The sequence below is a fragment of the Micromys minutus genome (genome assembly GCF_963924665.1).
Source record: "Micromys minutus genome assembly, chromosome: 18".
Taxonomy (NCBI): Eukaryota; Metazoa; Chordata; class Mammalia; order Rodentia; family Muridae; genus Micromys; species Micromys minutus.
This window is the reverse complement of record NC_137953.1, coordinates 38210324-38236056: the sequence shown is the minus strand read 5'-3', so window position 1 is coordinate 38236056 and position 25733 is coordinate 38210324. Positions and strand designations below refer to the sequence as shown.

Here is a 25733-nt window from a genome sequence, read left to right as displayed (position 1 = left end):
CTCCACTACTGTCCTAGGTGAGTAACCTGTCTAATGTTCCCAAAACACTGAGTAGCTTCATTCAACATTACCTCTCCCCTCGCTTTCCACGGAGCTCTGCAGGGAAGGCGCAGCTATATGCACAGCCTAGAAATTTCACTAGGAAATTTTTCATGCTGGTCCTGGTGATCTTAATAAAGGCACTAGTAACCTGGAGCTGTGAGCCTTGTAGGAAACGAGCAATGCTGCTGGCTGGCAGAGGGAATTCCCTGTTGGACTGTCCCACAGGTTCTCATTCTAACCCCCACCCCCACACTCCACTCACACCTGCTTCGACCCCAGAAGGATCAGATGTGGCAGTGGGGGGGGGGGGGGTCATGTGATGGAGAGACAGCTATAAATAGCTAGAGGTGGGCATGTTGCCCCAGACGCCTTGGGGACAGTCAAAAGCAAAGGCTTAAGGAGCTATTGGGGGAGACTAGGAGCAAGCAGGCCAAGGCCTGGCCGGGAGTTGGGGGAGGACACATGGAGCGGTCCCAGTCCCAGCGGCATGGAGGTGAACAAAGCTGGTGGGGCAGTGCCCCCCAGTACCAGTACATGCCCTTTGAACACTGTACCAGCTATGGACTGCCCTCAGAGAATGGGGGCCTTCAGCACCGGCCCCGAAAGGACATGGGTCCCAGACACAATGTCCACCCAACACAGGTAATGTCCTGGGGAGGGAAGGGGAGCAACAGACAGTTGTCTGGGGTCAAGGATTAGTGAAAATTGGTTGTTACGTGAGAAGAGGGTACAGAATTTATTTTGAAAAGTAAATGGTAAATATATGAAATATATGAAATCCTTTTAAAGATCTTAGCTTAGTGTGTTTACTTAAGAGTTGCATGCACTTTTACATAGCTTTTAGAATATTCAAACCATGTGGGGAACCAGCAAAGCCACACTTAGATGAAGAGTGCAAGCTTATGTGCTTACATAACCAGAGTGGGTTTTGTAGGAGCTGCAAATGCTATAAGGATCTCCTCTACCTTCACCCACATGTAGGCAACATAAACTTTCTCTGCATAATCTCCTATAGAATGAGCGCATGCACACATATACACACACATGCACACACACACACACACACACACACACACACGCACACACACGTTTTCTCTGAAACAAGACACTAAAGAAAGTGCAGAGCTATGTCCAAAGGCAGTTACCCTCCAGGGCTTGGGGATCAGTGGTATATGGGCAACTAGAACAGAGATAGATAGGTTTGGGCACAAGATAAGGAAGACAAAATCAACTGCCTTGGGAAATTTACAGGCCATGATTAATATAAGTGAATGTACCTCTTAACTGCAGAGAATGCAGAGTGGAAGAGAATGGAAGGAGTCTGGGAAGGAGATCAGACTTTAGAAGTTTTGCTGACAGGGCTGTGGCTCCTGGAGTCAGGCTGAGAACCTGGAGGTGGGCTGTGTAGGTGGTGTCAGCACCCGGGTCATGGGGATCTGTTCTCTGAGCAGTTGCTAAGGGTATGTATGTACACAGTCGGGAGGGAGATGTGTTGAGCGGGCTATAAATGTCAGACAGCTCATTCTCACCCCAGTGCTGGTCACTTTTGAAGAAGGCTGGCTGACCACTTGGGCAAAAGTGCTATTAGAGCACTTCTCTTTTTGCTTTTGGTTGTCAAGACAGGGCTTCTCTGTGTATCCTTGCCTGTCTTGGAACTAGCTCTGTCAATCGAGTTGGCCTAGAGCTCACAGATCCACCTGGCTCTGCCTCCGGAGTGCAGGGAATAAAGGTATGCACCACCACTGTCCAGTGAGTTAGAGCAGTTCCTGGTGACAGGACACTTGGCCAAAGGAAGAATAGCAAGTTTAGTTTGGGAGTAGAGTTCATCCAGATTCCAACCCACCTTGAAAGCAAGCAGGAATGTCATGTGCTTCTTCTTGTCTAACGTTTATGAGGGAAAACACTATACTTACACAGAAACTAGAGTGGTGTGCAGCTCTCAGGATAGCCATCAGCATTTCGTCAAGATAGTTTTGTCCCCCTACCTTCCCACCTCAGTTCTGCACACACTAGAGGATTCTCGACACTTTGCAGACATTTATCTTGTCACTTGTACATTTGGGCTTTTGCTTCTCCCTAATCTAAATCTGTCATGATGTGGTGGTTACTCCTAGACCAACAGAATGCATCTTGCTCTTAGCAGTATTTTCCCAGCCTGCGTGTTAGAAGGGACCAAGCACACTGTTTCCTCATTTCTCCCAGTATGCACGTCGGAGCACTAAGACAATCCCAAGAGTTGATATTCAAGGGAAATATTTTCTGACTTCCTTTGTTTTTGAGAATGAATCTTACTATGTATCCATAGCCAGGAACTCTCTGTGTAGACAGTGTTGACTTCAGATTCGCAGCAATCTGCCAGTCCTGCCCGCTGAGTGCTGGGGTAAAGCTGTGCACCACCAGCTAACAGTATTTTCTGGCTCTGGGCTTATAGGTAGAGTTTGAAGAGAAACAATGCTTTCCTCATGAGCAGGATGGTATGTGCCTGCTCAGGACCAAAACATCAAACTGCTGCTCATATTATGAAATAAGATCTCTTCTACCCAGGCTGTCCCAGAATCATGGCCTGGGTTGACCTGGCCCCAGATGATGAGTTAGCGTAGAGTGTGTGGTGCCACCATGAAGTGATTAGCACTCTTATACATCCTTCACAAGCACAAATGCTAGCAGGGATAGGTTGGCCCTCTTGTTGGTGGGACCCAGTTAGCTCACTTGTAATTTAACTTGTATTCTTGAACCCAGTTCCTGTCTGTACATACAAGCTATGGGGTGTGAGATGGATGGGCTTTGTACAACTTTAATAAGGAAGCTGAGTGTCTCAAGGCAGACAAGCATACCCAGGCAAAACACAGCAGATACCATCCAGCACTGTAAATTTATAACTACATTTACTATATCATTATATAACTATATAGTTATATGTAACATATCATCAGCTAGGTTACTGTGGACTCTGTGTATCTAAGTTGGGATCCTGAGACGGTAGGTCAGTGCAGGGGTAACAGAAATACAGAGCCATGCAGGACACACGATAATACAGGAAATGGCTGCCTGGTACGGATGAGTAATTTCCACATAGTTCTTAGTACCTTCACTTCTGAGTAGGAGTTAAGTTTGTTGATAAAAGCTACTATGGACCAAGACATGTCTGGGTTGGGAGTAATGATGGAACAAAAGCAGGCATGGAAGAGCCATGGCAAACAGAAACGTGTGAGTGGACAGAAGAGAGTTGAGAAGTGAAGACGGTAAAGTACTCTGCATGCAACCTTTAATGCCCAGGATTCAAAACAGGTCTTCTTTTCTCTGTAAATCTAAGTCTATGCAGTCCCTTCTGTACTCTTTATGACTCTTCTGCAAGATAGACACTGACCACTCTTTATTCATACAGATATACGGCCATCACAAAGAACAATATTCATATAAGGCACAAGACAGGGCAATGCCTAAGAAGACGGGCTCCAGTTCAACCGTGGACAGCTTGGATGAGGACCACTATTCTAAATGTCAAGGTGATGGGGACTGAGGAATAAAGGAAACTGGAATAGGAGGTACAGGAATTGGGAGAATAACCTGGATGTCTCATTACACATCTCCCATCACACACACACACACACACACACACACACACACACATTGGCTTCTATTTTCTTTCCCAACCATAAGAAAGAAGAGTTTTACATGGACATTGCATTTACAAGAACATTACAGGAGTAGGGTTGTAGTACTTTCTGGAATGACAGGGACAGCAACTGGCAGAGACATAAAGAGATGACTCCTACCTCCACTCCTCAGCCTGCTCCCAAAGAAATGAGTAGAGAGCTGCTTTCTTCCTTCTTTACCCTTCCCTTTCCCTAGATTGTGTCCATCGCCTGGGACGTGTGCTGAGAAGGAAGCTGGGGGAAGATTGGATCTTTCTCGTGCTCCTGGGCCTACTGATGGCTCTAGTCAGCTGGTGCATGGACTATGTTAGTGCCAAGAGCCTTCAGGGTAGGTTCTCCCTGGACTGCTGTCCTCTACCTTTTCCATATGGAAACTATTTCTGAGTTCTTTCATAGAGTAGACCAGGTGTGTTTGGGCTGAGCATGGTGCAGGAATGATCAGGTGTAACTCTGGCTCCAGATAAAACTAAAGTTATCAAGAACCTTAACACTACTCAGGCCTTTCTCGCCAGCTGCTGTGCACACTGTAAGTGCCCCTCTAACAGGGTTACTGACATGTGCAGCTTTCCTAGGATTCTTCAGTCTCATCACTGAAGTTTCTAAGCCTTAGGAGCCCCTCTGTTGTCATTACCCTATGGCCACTAGCCAAGTGCTACTTCTTACTCAACTGGGACTTGCACCACAGCTAGAGGGAACTTGGACAGATAGCTAACAACCTGAGCTCAGAGTTTCTACATGTACAGTGAAAGGAATGCCCTGGAGCCAGGCAAACAAGATGCCCAGGCACAAGAGCAAGCTGGCATGCTATCTGATGGTGTGAATGTGAGGGTGGTGATGAGATGATCTCACTGTCCTACTGTCGACCCTTCCTCAATTCCACCTGACCCAGGGTCTGTGTTCCTACAGCCTACAAGTGGACCTATGCCCAGATGCAGCCCAGCCTTCCCCTGCAGTACCTGGCCTGGGTCACCTTCCCGCTCATCCTCATCCTCTTCAGTGCCCTCTTTTGCCAACTCATCTCTCCCCAGGCTGTGGGTGAGTACTTTCTATAAGATGATGAAGTCTAGTTTTTTTCTAGGCCTCCCACTCTGAACTGCCCCCTTCCTCCTCAACATGGTTATCTCCTTTCCCATCTCCACTTTCCCCTCCCATTTAACCTCTAGCATGAACTCATACGTATGTCATCCGTTTTTAACCTGTTTAGGCTCTGGAATTCCTGAGATGAAGACAATCCTTCGTGGTGTTGTCCTGAAGGAATACCTCACACTCAAGGCCTTTGTAGCCAAGGTGGTGGCCTTGACAGCTGGGCTGGGCAGTGGCATCCCTGTGGGGAAAGAGGTAAGTGCACAGCCGAGGGAAGGGATGGCAGAGCTGACTGACTCGGCTAGGGCCAAAGGGCAGTAACGGGGAAGCCTTGGGAGTCTGTCACCCTGGTTCCTACTAGAGCTGAGGAACCTTACACCCGCCCCTCCACTGGGCATAAGTAAGGCTTAGGGCTGGAAAATTGCTGGGAGCAGGGGTATTGCTCTGACCACTGAGATGCTAGCATTATCCCTGACTTCTGACTGTGGATACCAGTATCACACCCAAGTTATAACAACCAGAATGTCTCTAGAAAACATCTGCCCTCTACATAATCTGAGCCAATCTTCTAGTCTTTTTTAATTAATTAATTAATTAATTAATTTATTTATTTATTTATTTATTTATTTATTTATTTATTTACTGCGTATTGTTGGGTTGTGTTTGGTTGTTTGCTTGTTTGAAATAGTCTGTAGCTCAGGCTCACCTGGAACTTTTATGTTGCCCAGGCTGGCCTTAAAATCAGCACAGTCCTTGGGTTTCCCCATTATTTTGCCATGAGAAAACTGAGATCTAAAATGAGACTTCTTCCTTCAAGCTGCCAGCTAGGCTCCATCAGATTCTTCCCTGTGACCACACTTGCCACCCCCTGCCCCCAGCACCATTCTGCACAGTAGCCAAAGCATCTTTCAAAGTGGAATTGGACGCTTCTGACCTCTAGTCAAGACACTCCTGAGAGCTTTCCATATCACTTAATATAAGATCTTCACTCCTCCCAACAGTTGGCCAGCCCCAGGCTGATCCACTTCCTCGTGTCTGTCTGGGTGTCCAGCCCCACAGCCTTCCTGCAACTCTGTGCTTGGATTATAAGGCATTCCCACATCTTTCTGCCATGCCATGCTGGTCCCACTCAGGACCCCTGGGCACTCATGAAATTATTCCTTAAGGGACAAACTTGGGTGGTGATTGGCCAGGGAAGGCCACCTTCTCCAAGTTCCCACCTTGCCTCTTTTGCCTTGCTCCTCTTTCTTTGTTTCTTAGGCCATGGTATTATCTAATAGCACACTGATCTTTCATCTCTTCCTTCCTCGATTGAGGCTCCTTTAAGGCAAAACTTTTGTCTGGCTTCTTCATTTGTAGCAAATAGCCCTTGGCCTGGAGCAGGAAGCTCTGGTTCAATGGTGTCTCCATGTTTCTCCTCCATCCCTGAGCCCTGTCTCTCCTGTTCTCTTCCAGGGTCCCTTTGTTCACATTGCCAGCATCTGTGCTGCTGTCCTCAGCAAGTTTATGTCCATGTTCTCTGGTGTCTATGAGGTAAGATGAGGCAGTACAGCACATCAGAGACCAGCTGGTAGAAGGAAGCCCTCAGTGTGTGCAGAGAGCAGGGGGAGGGCTGCCTGCTCTGGGCTGGCCTTGGTGCTGAAGGCGGCATCTCACTAACTCATGCTCCAGTTCTCAATGTCCCTGCCTGCTGATCCTAGCCATATCATTCCCTCTGTCCAGCTTCTGTCTGTCTTCCTAGTGTCTGTCCCTTCCTGATCTGTGTGCCCTTTTGGTGACTGAGCCAGGCCTGCCCCATGTTACCTTCCTACACACATGAACTGTGTCAGTTCCTTTCCATGTTTTCTCCTGTGCTGTGGCCGTTTTTCTGTGGTTCCGGACACCCATCCACCCTGGTTTACATACCGCCTGTCTGTCCCCCTCTGCCACCTGCCTTGCCCGTCGGCTTCTCTGTTGCAGACCGTGCCTGAGCAGCTTGATCTCCTGGTGCCAGCCTGTGCAGTGGGCGTGGGAGGCTACTTTGCAGCCCCTGTTGGAGGCAAGTTTCACTTCCTCCCTACCTTGGTTGCCTAAGCCAGACGTGGAGGGGTGGTTGGTGTCTGCTGTAGCTGTGGGGTTGAGGGGCCATGCTCACTGAAGGGACTTAAGGGTGGGCAACCAAGGAGTGACTGTAGATCGCCTGGGCTCCAGGAACCCATGTTTCTACCTAAGAGTTGAGTGCTCTTTTGACAGTGGCTGCTCTCAGCTGCTGCTTTTCTGTTGGAGTGACGTCCCTGCCTCCTCTTACTACTCCTCAGCCCTCTTTGTTCATCAGTATTTGTTCATTTACTGGGCATCTATTTACTTAACATTTTCCTTGATGTGTTTTGGATTGTTGGCTTATAAGGTCACTTCCTGATTGCCAAACTCATTGAGTTTCTCCTGGCCTGGGAATCATAGGATGATGGGACTGCGTTCATTCCTGTGATGTAGCCCTCTCATTCTTTTTTGTTTCCCATCCATGCCCATCTCTCTCTGCCTCTGCCCTTCTCCTCCTGTCTGTCTGCCTCCCTCCCTCCCTCCCTCCCCCTTCTCCCTCCCTCCCTCCCTCCCTCCCTCCCCCCTTTCTCCCTCCCTCCCTACCTCCCTCTCCCTCCCTCTCCCTCCCTCTGTCTCCCTAGTAGCAGCCATACTATTACAGTGACACCCTGACTGTGGGCTGTGCCGTGGGGGTCGGATGCTGTTTTGGAACACCACTTGGAGGCAAGTCTGCCCTGTCCCCAGTGCATGAGCCGACCAGCTGTTTCTTGTCAGCGTCACCAAGCGCTGCAATTAACCATTTCCACTATAACAAGAACTGCCGCTCTTAGGTATCATCTGCCTTCTGCCTTCTTCTAACCATTTTACATGAATTCCCACCTAATACTATGAGTGCGGTTCAGTAGAGCAGTGTAGGAAGACCAGTAATTAGAGCAGGGGCATGTTAGCAGCACATGCAAAGCCAGATATTAGAATCCCAGCAGTTCTCCTGGTCTCCACTTACGAAAAAGCCTTTTTGCATTTCCAAGACTTTTGCTTTACACATACTGTTCTGTAACAAGTGATTCTGTGTACTTTCTTCTCCAAGGGAAAGCTTACCCCTTTTGTTTTATTAAAGATACTGGGATTTCAGTAGACTGTGTATAGATTAATCATGAGCTGTAGAATGGGAAGTACTTACGGGAGCTTTAGAGTAAGTTATTTTTCATGCACCAGCAACTTAAAAGTGGGTTTAACTTTTTCTATCCATATAAGAAAAAATGATATTGTAGGTTAGTAGTGACAGGACATGGTCACAAAAGGCAGACCTCTTTCTTCCCTGATCAATATTGAGTTGAAACTATGTCAGCAGAGCAGGGAATGTATGGCTCATTCACTGAAGTCCCAGATGATGATGTTGATAATTGAAGAAATGCAGCTATCGAAGGGCATGTGCTTCTTAAACAACCAGTAGCTAAAAGCCTCTTTTCTTCTAGGATGTATGGTGAGCGTTTAAAATTAATGAAAGCATATTCTGTATGTCTTGTTCTCATATGGTGGAAGCACGCCGTATGGGGTATCCAGGAAGCATGGTCAGCATGGCATCCTCTTTACATTTCTGTTGTCAGCTCCAGTCATTGACGCCATTAGCCCCTGTCAGTGAATAGTAGTGAGTTTGAGTTTCTGCACGTTAGACATTCACACTATATTTATACACAGACTGTTATTTACCCCTTGGCCTTCCAAATAAAAGCAGAATTTATGACTCTTTTTGGTTATCGGAAGCATTTTAAAGTGAAAGGAATCTGCATTCTCTTCCTGAAACTGCAGTTTATAAGGAGTTCTGGCCTTGTGGCTTACTTACCTTAGGAAAGTTATAGTAAGGCATTGCACTTGATACAGGAAATCACAAAGCACTTTTAAGTGAAGGAGCTATGCTCAGGCTGTTTGCATTATGGAGCAAATGACAAACCTATCTGTAGGTGGCAGACTTGATTCTTTTTTGTGATTATAAAATAACTGAGAAGAAAACAAATGTACTGTTGAGATTGTTTATTCACAACATAGGCAACTTCTAATTCCTTGTACTAATCAAAGTAATATAATTCATCATCCTACGGAAACAACCAAAGCCCTTTTGCTTCCAGTGTGTGCCAGGTAGTGGGGTTTGTCCTGCACTCTCAAGGAGCTCAGGGAAACAGGCACACAGATCATTGCAGGCAGCTAAGTGACCATGTGGCTTCCTAAGCAAAGTGCAGTGAACCTCCAGGGCAGCCTGGGGGAGCCTGTGAAGCTTTACGAAAGAGACATTGTTCGCCATGGGTGTAATTAGGAAGTAGAGGCCTAAAGAGAGGAAAGGAACCCTGAGCAGCATGGACAGTATCATCATCAATACCTGCTGTTACAGAATTAAGTAGTACTAAGGAGAATGCCGAAGTATAATAGGAAGTGAGTCAGAGCAGATAAATGGGCCTGAATCATGAAGGTCTGCAGAAGTCGTGCAGAATAACACAAGCTTTATTCTCTAAGGTAGGATTTGCCCAGATATGTTTTTCAGAGCACAGTTTTTCCCAGTGTTAATAGATGTAATGGGTGAAAACCCACTGCAAGTTCCAGGTGGTTAGAAAAATGCAAAATTAAAAGGAATAAATAACTAGTTAAAAACAAATGAACTGGACAGGCAATGAGAACATGACCTGTTGGAATGCATTAATGTGTACCAAGGGTGGCTGCAAACAGCATTTTCAGCCAAGCCATCTTTGTAGAAACAAGTCATGGGACTTGTATCATCTCATGAAACTGACTTTGAGAAGTATTGTCATGGGTGAAGTGAAACCATGGAAGGATTTACAAGGAAGTGACATGGTTAGCTCAGCCTGCCTATCCAATCCCTTTGGCACAAGTATACAGGATAGAGTTGGCTGTGGATTAACAGGATTGATCTAAGATTAACAAGGAAGACTATTGTCCTTGTCCTGATTCTACATGATGACAGGCAGAATTGGGCAACAAAGGAGATATAGGAGGGGCTGAGAAACTCGAGTGGGATCAAGTCATACTGATGCTGCCTGGTGGCTGATATTCTGTGAAGATAGGAGGGTGAGTTCTATGCCAATATCCAGGCTCACAGTGCTGGCAATGCAATAGATACTGATATCAGCAAACGTGAGATAGGACTCAGGAAGTGAACTGGGTCTGGAGGGGAAGGGAAAATTTTTACCTAGAGATATTGAATTTATCTCAAAGTTTCTGTGGCATGGCCAGATATAAAATAGGCAGGTGCATTGATGAGTCTACATTCCAGGAACTGAGTTGAATCTAATCAGTATCCATGGCCACTGCCACAGGCATAAGGGAAATTGGGAAAGATACTGTGTTTGCGAGTAGCAGGAGACCGAGACCAGGAGCGGTGCCTTCATTGGCAGAGGTGTGGCATGGGAACCAGACAAGAAAACCATGGAAGCAGAGAGCAGTTCCAGATCTAAGACACCAGAGTTTTCACTGCTGCTCCTGCTTTTAAAGCTATTTTCTTTTAGTAGCATATTTTATGTTCGTGTCGGGCTAACACGAACGATAGCTCTCACTCCCGATCACACTGTGACAGACCTGCTGCAGAAACGTCTCCCAGGTCTTCATCATGGAGGGAAACGGCTTTAAAATATAAGTTGGATAATTGCACTCAGGCAGAACAAAGCTGGTTCTACTTTTGTTATGGCAGCGTGATTCACACTGTGGACTTCTGCCCTTAGGATGTAAAAAGCAGGGCAGGAAGTGTGTCAGGCATAGCTCTTCATTACTCAGCCCCATCCTTTGAAATCCCCTCGCAATAGGCACTGAAACCCAGATGGGTGCTCACCACGGGGCCAGGGCCCAGTTCCTAAGGAACCTCCAATCCCAGAAAACCTAGTAGTGTGAACAGTAGCTACATTTGAAAGTGGAAAATACAATAATCCAAAATACTGAGAGAGTAGGATGAGAAACAGATGCTTTCTACTTGACAAGGAAGATTGAGGATGGCTTTCTAGAGAAGGCGATACCAGAGAAATCCTCTGCCAAAACAGTTTTGGTTCCATGAGAAAATAAAATAACCCTCAGCTACCATCTCCTTAGTACATAAACTCAGTGTGACTAGTCACTGTCCCTTGCTAACGAAATGTTGGAGATCAGGAGGGATTTGAGAGATGTGACTTTTAAATACAGGATAGGGAGAAGAAAATCCTTATTATGGGAGCAGCTGTCTGAATATGGAGGGAATGGCTGGGCCTTGAGCAGACCAATAATGTACATCATGAGAAAAGGACAAAGTTTGCATTGTTTTTGTTTTGTTTTCCTGTTGGGCTGGTCCTCCGCTTTGTCTCAGTCCTCTGTCCTGTTTGACATGGAAGAGGCTTAGCTAAGGTTAAGGTTGCATCATTGATGACCTAATCAAAGATCAATCCCTTTATTCTAAAGCCTTCAGATACTTTTCTTTGTTGTTGCAAAGGGTGCTTCTATGGCCTCATTAGCATTGCTTCCTTTGGCTGAACTTCTTGTATATGCTACACTTGCCCGCCTCACTTTTGGCTTGAGCCTCTCCCCTTAGAACAAGAGCTAGTGACTGCTAGCTGCCATTCCTTCTTACCCCACTCACCTTGCTCAGCATGATAGTTTACCTTCTTCTCACCTTGGTTGTCCTGGCCTTGGTCCTTGTGCGTCATATTTTGTATCATCATCATTATTAGGAATGCTTCTCTGCTTTCTTTTTTTTTTTTTGAATCCTGTAGACATGTATAATGTTCTATCCTGTTTTTCTTATTTCTCATAAACTTGCCCTTGGTTGGAGGGAGCAATAGGAAAATGAAAAGGGATGTCAAGGAATATTCAAGACCTGAAGCCTCTTTGTCAATAATGCTGACTACCTGCTCTGGAAGCTTCTTCCCTTTTAATAATTCTGCTGAACTGTTTCATCTTTCCATAAATCTCCATGGATATTCAACAGCTGTGAACCCCACTCAGTCCTATAATTTAAGTACAAAGATACTTGAGCTTGAAGTTCAAGGAGTTAAGAGCCTATCCATTTCCCATCTTCTCCGTAGCTCATTGGTCCACAATCCTGGGCTGGGAGTAGAAAAAGCCTCCGTAGATAAGTATGTGGCTAGAGTAAGGAACAAGAAAATGCCACTTTTGCTGGTGCTCCACAGACTCACCATTCATTTGAAGCTCCTGAAGTCTCAGCAGTGGGATGTGTGGGTGTCTGCACCTGACCTGCTTCCCTGCCCCATAGGAGTGCTGTTTAGCATCGAGGTCACCTCTACCTACTTTGCTGTTCGGAATTACTGGCGAGGATTCTTTGCAGCCACATTCAGTGCCTTCGTGTTCCGTGTCCTGGCGGTGTGGAACAAGGATGCAGGTAACAGGAAGACTCAGCAGAGGTGGTATGAAATTAGGGTGGTGGTAAAGCAGCAGAAACTATGGGGCACTTCAGACAAACAATGGATTGTGTTGTCTGGGAAGCAAGGGCAAGGCTCGGGGTCCAGGGAGGAATTAGATCATGGTATAGAGAATATAACCATGGAGAGCTGCTAGTAGGAAAAAATGAAAATTCAGTGGGAGAGAAGAGGTTGGATTGAAAGAAGGGAAGATATCTTGACCCTTGTCTTCCTCTCCTGTCGGCTACTGTGAGCTCCCACCCTAATGCTGCCTTTGTGTCCTACAGTCACCATTACTGCTCTGTTCAGAACTAATTTCCGAATGGATTTCCCCTTTGACCTGAAGGAACTCCCAGCTTTTGCTGTCATCGGGTTAGTGGGACCACTCTTTCTGGGTGTGGCTGTGGACCAAGAAGAAGCTGTGGAGGGAATAAATCAAAGTATGGGTTAACCATAAGGCAGCTGGGTAGTTAGAGAAGGGGAAGCTGCTGGTCTGCTTCCCTACAGAGTCTGGGTCAAGAGTCTCCAGCCCTGTGACTTGCACCCTTAGGATTTGCTGCGGGTTATTGGGAGCCGTTTTCGTTTATCTGCATCGCCAAGTCATGCTCGGTGTCCGAAAGCACAAGGCTCTCAGCCAGTTTCTTGCTAAGCAGTGAGTCATTGCCCTTCCCTTGCCCTGAACACTTACCTTCGGATTTCCCCCAGCAGTTCCTCCTTTAGGTGAATGCCTTTAGGAGGAGTTGCTGTGTACAGCTTTGGGAAGCTCAGACTGTGGGTAGGGCTAGCTGTGCAGGCTCTTCCCAAGTGATCACTTTCTTGACCAAGAGAATATGCGTTGCTGAAATGAGTAGAAGACTGTGGGAAACAACAGCTTGGCAGCTGAGTGTGGCTGCACTGTTGGCTGGCTCAGTAGGGAATAGAGCTAACTCTTCTTTTCGTTTTCAGCCGCCTGCTATATCCTGGAATCGTCACCTTTGTCATCGCCTCACTCACCTTCCCACCAGGAATGGGTCAATTCATGGCTGGAGAGGTCAGCTCTAGGAGTATCTAAGAGCAAGGGGTTAGCGCAGACCTGCAGCTCTGGATCGAAGCCAAGAGTGGGCAACTGCTCACACTTGGAGCTTGCCCAAGGGTAGACTCTCTCAGAGAAAGGAACAAAAAGAGTTCTGGACAAACGAGGCTGGGGATGCGTTCTCTAACACAGAACATACAGTACATTCATGGAAAACATGTCTGCTCTGCTTCTTCCCTCACAGCTGATGCCCCGTGAAGCCATCAGTACCCTCTTTGACAACAACACATGGGTAAAGCACATAGGTGACCCCAAAAGCTTGGGCCAGTCAGCTGTGTGGATTCACCCCCAGGTCAACGTGGTCATCATCATCCTCCTCTTCTTTGTCATGAAGGTATCCTGCCCCCCTACAGCTCCTCTAAGCTTCTGTCTATTTCCAGGCCTTGTACAGGAGGGATACAACTTCATATGCTGTGTCCAACCTAGACAAATCAGGAGGAAAGCACAGCAGAAGTTTCCTGTCTATCAAAATGAACCAGGATGTAGCTTAATTGCTCCATTTTTGTCAACATAATGATGTTCACCATAATCGTAATAACCCTTTTAGTAGTTAGTTTCCCTTGTTATCTTTTTAAGGCATCAGAGCAGTCAAGTCAGTTTGAGCAAGACAGAGTTTAGCGATGTAGATAACTGTGTAAAAACCCCAGACCAATTAACCAGATTCCTCCCACATGTTAGATAATTAGATATTTAATCTCCACGGATTTGTTATTCACTTCCAGGTGATTTGCACACAAATCTCTCTCATCTCTTTTCTAGAATTTTGAAGGTGATGAAATACCAAATCAACCTTATTAAGACTATAAATAATTTTTATAAATGTAATTATTCTCTATTCAGGCAGTGAGAGCATAAGGTTTTTTTCTAGACTAGAGCAGTTTTTCTAACTTTAATTAGGAGATAAAAGCTGCTACCTTTACATCCTTTCCTTTTTAGGTCTATCACAGATTATAAATGTAGACGCTTCACATTATTATCTTGTACAAATTGTTTTAAATTCTCAGACCTGATTATGATACTTACATAGTTGAGGACTGTCTAATTTTTTTTTATTATTTCTCTTTTACTAATAACATGCCTTAAATAATCAAACCAGTATTTCCTATGTTTATTGGGATATTTTTGAAGCAAAATTTCCTTTATACAAAGTATTAAAATACAATTGCATTTCTAAAATAAAATCATAGGTGTACAGTTGTAGTCATAAACTAAGTTAAATGCTATACATTAAAGAGAAACATCCGTGAGGCAAATGTATGGATGTGCTCCCCGTTTCATCAAGCATCAAAAACCACTGATCTTTTAGCCCTTTTCTTGTTCGTTATTCTGTGTCCACATTCTCTGCATCTGCTTGGATCCCTGGATGGATCCCTGGATTGCATTTCATCTTGGGTGTGACACTGTCCACAAATATGTTTCATTGGCTGCTGCTCTGGTGGTTGAACATCTTTCTGGGTGTCCATTGTTAGTGACTCCCCAACTCAAAGAAGCACCCTCTCTGGGTACTGGGGTTCTTATGGGTATCTCTGCCCAGCCCAAATTCTGCTTTTCAATACCTTGCTCTTTTATGATACTTTTATATAATACAAATATATGAACCACTAAGTTATTTTGGTATTGTTCTTATAAGACAGTGACTTCACTTATTTAATAAATTCTATGAAATACCATGTGCCAAGTACATAACTCTTGGTCATTGGCTTTTGGCTAGTTTTGTACTTTCTAGTTTTCTGCTGTTGTTAATGTGCTTTTCAATGATACTATTATTAAAGATGCCAGCCACTTCACACACTAGGTCTCAGATCTCAAGCTTAGGCTCCCAGGGTGTGCTGTGGATTTCTTCTTTCCCAACTCCCTCACTGATGGTGAACTAGCCTAATCCATATTTTGGATACTTTATTTTACCCTTTCTGTTTCTTTCTTCAAAATGAATGCTAATTCTTCCTGAAAATATTCCAAGAATCTTATTAAGGATTCAGTGTCTGGACTTTGTAGTTCTTGTCTTCTCTAATGTGTAAGTTCTGGCTTTCTCTACTGGTAGGTCGTATTTTGTAATGCAGCGCTCCTTAAACTTGTCTTCTCCTGCTGAGATTATAGCAGGAGCCCCAAAACAATAACTCTGCATGACTGTTGAATCTACAGCCCATCTGCAAGAACCCAGTCCATGTTTTGATAGTATTTCAGAATCTATTATCCAATAATAATACAGCTTTATCTAAGTTGTATGTTACCTTTGGGGTTCTGTAGACTGCCAAAATATCAAGATCTTTTTAAAATTTTGTAAAAATAAAATATCTCTTAACACTTACTCCTTACCTTATCCACAGCCCCAGATTTCAAGTTATATGTCTTCCCCAAATTAAGCTTATTTTCAGAACCCCACTTGGATGACATGGAAGGATTCATCTGTATGTCACTATAATTAACTTCTCACTGAGTTCTATCCTGGAGAACATTTATATTGTAAGTGTATAAGAAAAAGAAACACATTTGGGGCTAGATTTCAAATCCAACAGTTTATAGAAGATCTACAATATTCTTTAATACTTCTGATTACAAAAGTATTCCTTGCTGCAAATTCAGTTTTCCCAGTCACTGCTTCCCAGCATTTTCATTACCTAATCATTGCCCTCACAACAGTACCCTTATTTTTTTCAAATGTGAAAAATAGAACATGTAGCCAAATTAAAATAAAGAAGTACTTATATCCATCTGTTTTTCCTTATTCTAATTAAATATCTGAGGTAAGCCACCTTGTAAGGGAAAAGAATAACTTTTGCCTCACAGTTCTGGACATCCAAGGTTACAGACTCACACCAGGAATGGTGCTCTTGCTAACAGAATCCTAAACTGTGAGGAACATCACATCGCAAACAGCAAGAAGCACCTGTGTTTGCGTTCCTCTGTTCTTGCTCCTCAGAAAGCTGCCAGGAAGCCATCACTAATGTTTTGTCCCAGTGTCTTGTCTAATCCTAGCAAATTTCGAAAGCCTCCACTTCAAAGCACCACAGCTGGATTAGGTCCTCACCCCCTTGAACTCACAACCGAGATGAACTTTCAGTTGTGATCAGTCCAAAGCAGGGGCTAGTAGTACTTTTCACAATTAGATTTGAAATCTAGTCCATGTTCGTGTGGCCTTCTGGCAGTATCAGAGAAGGGGAGGTTAACACTCTCAGGTCAACTGCTTCTTAATATTGGTGAAAGGGATGTGTTCTACTTCCCTGCCTTCCCCAGTCTCAAGATGTGCTAAGTGTCATCATGTGGTACATGAAGAGATTTTCCATGACCGTGATACAGTTCTATCATCTCTGCTCCCTTTTACTGAGGTTAACACCATTGCCTGTGGTTGTTGAGTTTTAGTATAGCCTGAGGCCCTATGGGAGCCTTTTTGCCTGATTTTCATATTAGTTCTCCTTGTGATGGGTATAAATATAATGAAGTCAGTAATAATAAGTTTCTAGTTTCTCATTTCTTTAGAACTGGGTCTTGAAAACCTTAGAACTTGCTTGTATGCCACAGGACTCTTGTTTTTTTTTTTTTTTTTTTTTTTTCTTTATGTACTGATAGCCACCCCAAAAAAATTTGCTAATTTCAGTCACCCTCTTTGTGCCATGGGAGTTGATAGGTTCAGCACCCCTGAATGTGGATTTCCACTTATCTGGAAAGACAATCTGCTTTATGCTTCAAAATCAGACCTATCCCTTGCCCACCATCTGTATCACTGGAGCTTTCAGATAAACCCACTTATGACTGTCGTGTTCTTATTCCCAAGAATACATGAGCGTGCAGGGATTCTTGATGTGCTAAATGTCATCACTTAAGAAGCGTAAGCAACAAGTGCATAGGAATCCTGCCTCCAGATGGTCTAAGATGATCACCTCCAGAAGCGTCTGCTCATCTGCATTTTAACAAGTTCTCTGGATGAATATTACTTTGGAATGTTTGAGTAAATATTAAGCTTTGAGGAACCTTTACTGTTTTGCATGAATATCAGACCATTAATTTATCGTCTTTCTCTACTTTCTGTCTACACTTATGTAGCATGGGGCCACTGCAGGGGAGGCAAATAAGGCTCACCCTCTTCCTGCAAGAAATCATCAGTCTGAATTCTTTTTATTTTGCACATTTAATTACAGTTCTCAACCATCTTGATGATCATATTCTGACATGAAGTAGTATTTTGCTTCATCTTACACTTCTGGAATAAAATTCTCTCTGGGTCTTTATTATTTACCTCTTGGGTTTAGCCTTGGCTTGAAGCATTGCTTTCTAAAGTTCATAAACTTAAGAAATTTATTTTTTATTAGTATGTCATGCATATAATTCAAAGAATTTCAAATACTTTAATCTTTACAACTTGTTAGACTTTTAGCCATTTTCATTTTGTACCTAATTTGTTTGGAATCCTTTTCTAAGATTTATTAAGTTACATAGGAAGTACTTTCAAAACTGTCTCATGCTTTTATTTTTTTCTTTAGATATTTAAGATTTGGCCATTACTCCTGTTCTGCTCTATTTCTGAATTCTTCTCATTCTTTGCCTCATACTGCTTTTGCCATAATTGCCCCAATTTCTGTTGGAATGATGCCTCGCAAAGTTGACCTTGGATATCTTTCCTGTTACATTGAAAGACTAATCAGGTTCTTAGTTTAATCCTGTGGTGCAGTCAAGACATATCAATGGGTTTTTTTTCCAGTACTGGGCATTAAATACAAGGCCTCACAGATTCTAAGAATACACTCTATCACTGTATGTCCCCAGGATCCAGATATAATTTTGATTCTTGTTTAAGGTGGTTTGATATTAGAGACAAAGGCTCAAGCAGAACAGTCTTCTCTTCGGGTTCCCTGTGATCCTTACCTTCTCTAAGGCTTTGTAAATGGTCAGATCAAAGATGAATTAATTCTACAAAAGTTCAGTAGACTTTAAAGTATCTGCTACATTGATTTGGGGCCCATCTATAAACATAAGATGAGAAGGTAAAAGCATCTTCCAGAATCGCATCTCAAACTACTCCACAGAGGTAAACTTCTTAGGCTGACTGAGTTCACTGGTGAGGGTCATTTTGAAACAGTGAAATAGGGATCCTCTGTGGCTCTCTTGTTCTAGATTGCCAAAAAGAAAATATAGTCACTCAACAGATTTGTGTTAGCCATCTGGAGGAACTTTCTTATCCTGATGTCTTTGTTGATCTCTCAGCCTGAAAGCGCCAGGTTTTTCAGGCTCTGGAGGATGGTGACAGACAAGAAGGCTTCCAAAAGGGTTAGTTATCCCAGGACACTTCTGTTATGACTCTTGAATCAGGAGGGAGGCAGATAAAGAGCAGAGAGGGACATAGTGGAAACGTTGGAAAGGGTACTTGTAATGTTTCTTTTTTCTGCCCTAGTTTTGGATGTCCATTGTGGCCACCACTATGCCCATCCCCTGTGGAGGCTTCATGCCTGTTTTTGTGCTAGGTAAGGGTTGATGGCATCATACTAATAGCTACAGTCTGGGTGGTTGGTGGAAAAACATAGGATATTTGTACTCTTAATGCCTAAACACATATTATGCTGAAAGCATAGAGACAAATAAATTTATCTTGATATTTTTCTTCTTCATCTTCTCTCTAGGAGCTGCATTTGGAAGGCTGGTAGGAGAGATCATGGCCATGCTGTTCCCTGAGGGTATCTTATTTGATGATATCATCTATAAGATCTTACCTGGAGGCTATGCAGTAATTGGTGAGACATATTCCTAACCTCTATAACCAGATATTGAGCACCCGAAATCCCTATAATCAAAGTCTGCTAACACATCTTCTTTCAATCAATTTAGTTTAAATACAACAATATTTGATTCAAGTTTGGTTCAAACAACCAGCTCTTGGCTCTTCCTCTGACTGATTCTGTTTTGTAAGCCTTAGTCCTCCCCCCTGTGGAAAATGAACATGGGAATCAAATAAGAAAATAGGAAGGGGGCCACCTGCATTGTCTTGGCTTTTTAGTGGGCTCTTTCTTTCCCCATAATCATGAAGCCAATAATGCAAGGGATAGGCCAAGTCCAAACTGAGCTGTGCTAATGTTAATGGAGGCTGAGAAGACAAGAGTGAGAGCTGGGGAACATGAGCCCTGGACTTCTAGGATGACTTGTGAGGTGGACCCATGTATGGCCTGATGCTAGTCCATTTATAAAAGCTTCCTTTGTCAATAGGCATCTTTGGTTCTCTTTATACATCTCAAGCATCTCTCTTCTTCTGTAATGTATATCTCTCAGTATACGCATACTATTTAGTTTATGTTCTGAGCTGTGCTCTGTGTATCATCTACTAGGATCATACATCCCATTGTTAGACTTTGAGGCCTTTTATTGTTATATTTTCACATAAGCCCTCTTCTGTATTTTTCCACTGGATATTTTCATCATTTTATTAGCTTTAGGGTTTTTTGGGGGGTTTTGTATTTCTGGGGTTTTTGTTTGTTTGTTTGTTTGTTTTAGGTTTTATTAGCTTCAGGGTTTGCTAGCTTTTAGGGGTTGTTCTTGTCATTGTCATTGTTTTTAAGACAAGGTCTCTTTACATAGCCCTGACTGTTGTGAAACTTACCTCATGTTTGAATAAGAAATACAGTTAAAGTATGAGTGACTAGTAAGTTGATTTAAAAAACAATTTAAAATACATAAGATTGGTTCTACTGCATAGAATCATAATGATTTAAATGTGTAAGAATGTCAGAAGATATTTAGTAAGTGGATGAATGGTATCCCAGGGAAGTATGCTTTGTTAATACAGTAGACACAGAATTGGTATCTATGGATCCTGATCAGCAAAGGCAATGCCATTGCTCTATGTCCACAGAATTATTCTTGAATTTTCACACTATTCATCCATAAACTGTTGGCATTGACACCTGAGGCTCAAAGTGATATGCCATCACTGGGTCTTTTAATGTTCAGTGGAAAAGCAAAGAATGAGTAAGATATCACTCTGTTCACATTGTAAATGAAATGCTCTGCATATACACAGATTTTATGACTGACTGAATGTTATACACACATTAGATCAAAAGGATAATGTTTGAACAGGCCAGCTTTCTAGGTCTTACTCTTGAAAAGTAGTAATCCTAGAGTTACTGACACTGATCAGGGTCCTGTCTCCTATTCTGTGTCATTCTCATTGTACCCTCATTCATTCTCCATGTCAGGAAAGACAGCTCCAACCCATTAATACATTCCTGTCATTCCAGGGGCAGCAGCTTTGACAGGGGCTGTCTCTCACACAGTCTCCACAGCTGTGATTTGCTTCGAATTAACCGGTCAGATTGCTCACATCCTGCCCATGATGGTGGCTGTTATCTTGGCCAACATGGTGGCTCAGAGTCTGCAGCCCTCTCTCTATGACAGCATCATCCAGGTCAAGAAGCTTCCCTATTTGCCAGACCTTGGTTGGAACCAGCTCAGGTCAGGGTCACTAGCTGGCATTAGTTTAGATATGATGGGATGTGGGAGGTCCTGGAGTGAGGTCTTGGAGTGGAAAATGAGACTATCATCACAGCATCAGTGTCAGAGAGCACTGTTTCTTCATTATTTTCATGTTTCCACACACTTGGTAAATACTGTGTGTGAAAGGAAGCATGGCAGACCTTGTGGGAAGAAGGAAGGGCCAGCACAGGCCAAGAGTAGGCTAACCCATGATGTTTTCTCCCTTCTTAGCAAATTTACGATTTTTGTTGAGGACATCATGGTACGTGATGTGAAGTTTGTTTCAGCTTCTTGTACATATGGGGAACTGAGAAACCTACTCCAGGCCACCACAGTCAAGACGTTACCATTGGTTGACTCCAAAGGTAAGTGGAAAGTAAGGACGCCAACTAATACTACTCAGCTGGTGACTACTGTCACCTTAGTAACTTTCTAACACTGATATTAAAACACCTCATGTAAACAGATGATAGGAAGAAATGCTTATTTCAGCTTATGGTTTCAAGGAGTTCAGTCCATTTTGATAGAGATGAAATGTTGGAACAGAGCAGCACACACCATGGCAGGTCCCCATGCCAAGGTGCACCCTTCCCCCTTTTTGTGATTCTATTTTTTTTCTGGGATTCAAAGCTATGAGATCATGCTGCCTATGTTCAGAGAGACCACCCCTCAATTTAATCTTTAGAAATGTCCTCAGAGACACACCCATAAATGTGCCTCACCACTCTCCTGGGTGGTGCAGAGTCCAGTCAAGCTGACAGTAAGCTTCAGCACTGCAGGTATGGCCTGAAACTCAGAGCTATTCAGCTGCTAAGGGAAGCTCAACTTATTGAGGAACATGCACATCCTCCAGAAAGCAAAACAAAACACAGCCATCACACAGGCACACAAAGGCCTGTGTTAGCAATTAAGGAAGTTCGGGCAATTCTTTCTATTCATGGTAGCTATGAATCTTAAATTCTTCCTGAGCTTGGAATTAGTGAATGTTCATGGGGATGTATTCTAATGCAGAGCTAAGTCTTTTGGCAGCATTTTTGCCAAACAGTCAACACATACCTGTGTTTTATGTGTGTCTCTCTTTTAAGATACCTTATTTAATAGGTATTTTTTTTTTATTTATTAATCCTGAACCTGTTACCAACAGCATTGTAATCCTACCCAGATAAAACTCATCTAATATATTTTTTCAATAAGGCAAAGCGCGGCCTTCCCTTCCTGTGCTCAGGAACAGTAGACAGTGCTTCAGCAATGCATCTGGGGGACGTTTTAAACAGCAGAATCACCACACAAAGCAGAGACTGGAAAAACACTGTGGCTTAGATAGACTGCTAGCAGAACCCTTGTTTCCTCGGGCTGAATCGAGAAGAACGAGTGGTGTTTATCCAGCCCCAGCTGGGAACGTGAGATTCACGCGGCTCACTTTGTTGTTGCTTTGTGCATGGCTGTGAGTTACAGCCAAGACATCTCTGGTATAGGAATCACAGATCATATATCCTGGTGAGTTCACAAATAGAAATCTCATAAACAATGTGGGTCAACTAAATCTGCCCCCCCCACACACATACACTTAATTAAATTCTGTCATTTCTTTAATGGCCAACCTAAGGAATAGTAAAAACTTCCTCGTGGAGGAGTAAATGGCTTTGGTAACTGTGATTTCACATTTCCTTCTGTCAACCTTTCTTCCTGCCCACCAACTTCACTCTGGTGTGTATCACTCTTCACTGTAGTTGGTCTGTCTCATTAGATTGGGTAGTCTTTGAATGGAGACATCATAATCTTTCTATTTCTAGAGTTCTGATTGTTAGCTGCGCCCTCAGTACTCAAGTCCCTGGTCTGTGGCTTAGAAAACAGCTGTGAGGAGCAGTGTGGAGCCAGAAACAATGTTCGTTTTCGACTTCAAATATTCACAGCGTCCAGATTTCTCAAGCTCATTAGTTCAGGCATTTTCCTAAGCTCAGAGGCCTATAAGGAACTTCTGAAGCCAATGTTCTTCTTGTTACATAGCAGCAAGGGTACAAGATTTTCATAATAATGGCAAAGATGTAGGAGTATACGGTGTATGTAAGACCTAAGTGCCCTTGGTGCAATGCTGTGGTAGTTAACTTACTGAAAATGTTCATCAGTGGAGCAGAATTTCTGTAAACGGCTTATGGAAAGTGAGTGTTCTGCTTATATTCTATCAGGATCTAGGTGCTTTCAGTGATGAATCTTCTAGAAGACCCAATGCTAGCGTTGCCATAGACTTCTTTCAGAGTGTGGTTGAGTCTGAGAATGTGACAACTGCCTACATTACATTTGGCTAGGGTTGAATAGTGAGCTAACATATTTGCAAACATTATATTAGGCCAGTATACAGATAAGTACAGATTAGCACCGATTAGCGTGCTGCCAAGTGAGTCTGTAAGTGCTAAATGTGTGGAGTTACGGGGACCAAGCTAGGCACCCTGGAGGAGTTTAAGATGAGATTTTAGTAAGAAAAGGTAAGAGCTCCTACTTCACCTGACCTGCAGGCCGTGTAGGTGTGCCGCAGGCCCTCAGGGAAACATGATTGTCCCCCAGATTCAATGATCCTGCTAGGCTCTGTGGAACGCTCAGAACTGCAGTCCCTCCTGCAGCGCCACCTGTGTGCGGAGAGAAGGTTGAAGGCTGCCCAGGACATGGCTCAAAAGTTATCAGAGCTGCCCTATAATGGCAAGGCTCAGCTGGCTGGGGAGCGGTATCCTGGCGGCCGACCTGAGTCCTTTGCCTTTGTGGATGAGGATGAAGATGAGGACCTCTCCAGGAAGACAGAGGTAACCAAGAAAGGGGGAAAGGGAGGCTGATGGGGGCAGGGGGTGTCTTTAGGTGTCACCAGTGGCACTGCCATCAATGGCTGGGCTGGGCTGGGCTGGGTTGGGCTGGGCTGGGCTGGGGCTTTGCTGTGACAAATGCTAGAAAAAGGAGAAGGAAAGGAAAACACTGACAAGTCAAAAAGTGACCATACGGATTCATTGCAAAAGAGATCTCCAGGGCACCTGCTAGTAAAGGTAGCAAGTTATCATGTGATGTGGGACTTTCTGATTATAAGACATTTTGCTTATTTTATTTTATTTTTTAGCTTCCACTGACTCCAACTCCTCCTCCTCCCTCCCCTCCTCCTCCACCTTCCCAGTTTCCTATTGCTCCATCACACCCTGAAGAGCCTAATGGGCCACTGTCCAGCCACAAGCAGCCAGCTGAAGCCTCAGATTCTTCAGGTAAAGACCTCTCAACATGTCTTGGGAATTACACTGGGGACTCGCCTTTCCTTAAGAGCTAGCCTTGTAAGGAGACTCGAGGCTATGTGATTTCAAGAGCTGACTCTAACAGATTAATCTCCATAATGCTGTGCTGGGGAGTGAGACAGAGGTAGAGAAAGGAATCCACTGAGGCACAGCATTGAGAAAATGCAGGGGTTTTTTGTTTTTTTTTTTTTTAAAGATTAACTTTATTTATTTTATGTATATGAGAACACCGTAGCTCTCTCCAGACACACCAGAAGCAGGCATTGGATCCCATTACAGATGGTTGTGAGCCACCATGTGGTTGCTGGGAATTGAACTGGAAGAGCAGTCAGCGCTCTTAACCACTGAGTCATCTCTCCAGCCCAGAAAATGCAGTTTTTTAATGACACAGTGTCAGGGGCCACAGGAAGCCCCTGGCCACTTTCTCCATCTTCTCACTTCTCCTTTCAGACCAACGATCATCCATCTTCCAGTGCCTGCTGCACTGCTTATTGGGCAAAGCTCGCTCCACAAAGAAGAAAACAACTCAGGTAAGGGTGTGTTTAGAGAAAGAAGGATGGTAGGGAGTTTGTCTTTTAGGAATAAGAAACCAAAGTCCTTAGTTAGAAGGGCAGAAGTCCCACCAAGATGATGATTTGAAAAGGGAGTTTCTTGGGACCTGCCCAGGAGGACATAGTTTCTGAGAACCATAACTAACCTGAGAAGAGAAGGGAAGAACTTGGCCTTGTATCTTTCTTCTCTAGGATTCAACAGATTTAGTGGATAACATGTCACCTGAAGAGGTAAGGAAATACACAGCCTGAAACGAATTGTTTCATCCAGTGAAGGTATTGCTTTTTTTGTTTTGCTTTTGAGACAGAGTCTTAATATGCAGCCCTTGCTGGCCTAGAATTCACAGATATCTATCTTTCTCTTCTCCCAAATGCCAAGATTTAAGGTATGCATAACCATTTACTGTACCAAGAAGAATGAAAATCAGGTAGTCATGAATATGGCTATTCAGTGCTTGTTAGAAATAAAGTGTATTCTGGTACAAAACACTGGTTATATATTCCTACTGCATATCTTTCTCAAAACAGACATAGGGGAGAGCTGAGGGATACAGTACAATAAAATAAACATTTAGTATATTTTGAGAGATGATCACCTTGACATCAGGATGTTGATTTTGACAAAAATCTTATTAAGCCAATACAGAAATTATGGAACGAATTTCATGTGAAAAAATTTCACCTGGTGTTCCAGCTATGATTTAAATCTAACATAGAGAAAACTCTGACTTCTAACTGGTGCTGAACTTTTTATATGACCCAGCAGCAGGCTGAAGAGATGGCTCAATAGTTAGGAACACTGACTGCTTTTCCATAGGCCCTGGGTTCAGTGCCCAGCAACCATATGGTGGCTTACAACCATCTGTAATGGGATCTGATGCCCTCAGACATCTGGTATGTCTGAAGACAGCTATGGTGTATTCCTATACATAAATAAATCTTTAAAACAAACAAAAATCCCTATTAAAAAAAAGACCAAGCAGCAACATCTTCTTCCCCTTGGGCAGAAGCTTGAGTTGTGTCTGGTGTGGTCAGCACACAAACACTAGAATCCACTAATAGCTGTCTATGGAGCCCTTGGCAGACTTAGCACATACATCCATACTTTATTTGCAAAATATAGATAGATAGAAAGTTGTTAAAGGATTCCATGAGCTAAGATGTGCACAGCAATAGAATTATGCCCAGCACAGATGAAA

The 25733-nt window shown here is 43.6% G+C and overlaps 1 protein-coding gene across 3 annotated transcripts in view; it reads left to right on the top strand.

Moving 5' to 3' along the window:
- The first annotated feature begins 403 nt into the window (after nt 1–403).
- The window catches only part of CLCN1 (chloride voltage-gated channel 1), a 29534-nt gene continuing 4204 nt past the window's right edge, over nt 404–25733 (top strand). The window contains exons 1-20 of one of the 3 annotated variants that reach the window (XM_080932252.1): nt 404–684; nt 3428–3548; nt 3895–4026; nt 4605–4733; nt 4903–5036; nt 6237–6314; nt 7445–7523; nt 12043–12168; nt 12475–12559; nt 12738–12839; nt 13133–13217; nt 13444–13593; nt 18646–18715; nt 18872–18982; nt 20483–20696; nt 20949–21082; nt 23280–23512; nt 23818–23956; nt 24434–24513; nt 24727–24765. In XM_080932252.1, the coding sequence (XP_080788378.1) occupies nt 505–684; nt 3428–3548; nt 3895–4026; nt 4605–4733; nt 4903–5036; nt 6237–6314; nt 7445–7523; nt 12043–12168; nt 12475–12559; nt 12738–12839; nt 13133–13217; nt 13444–13593; nt 18646–18715; nt 18872–18982; nt 20483–20696; nt 20949–21082; nt 23280–23512; nt 23818–23956; nt 24434–24513; nt 24727–24765 (2421 nt within the window). In that variant the 5' untranslated portion in view covers nt 404–504. The remainder of the gene's footprint in view (nt 685–3427; nt 3549–3894; nt 4027–4604; nt 4734–4902; nt 5037–6236; nt 6315–7444; nt 7524–12042; nt 12169–12474; nt 12560–12737; nt 12840–13132; nt 13218–13443; nt 13594–18645; nt 18716–18871; nt 18983–20482; nt 20697–20948; nt 21083–23279; nt 23513–23817; nt 23957–24433; nt 24514–24726; nt 24766–25733) is intronic. The other 2 variants (XM_080932250.1, XM_080932251.1) reach the window with 2 other exon arrangements.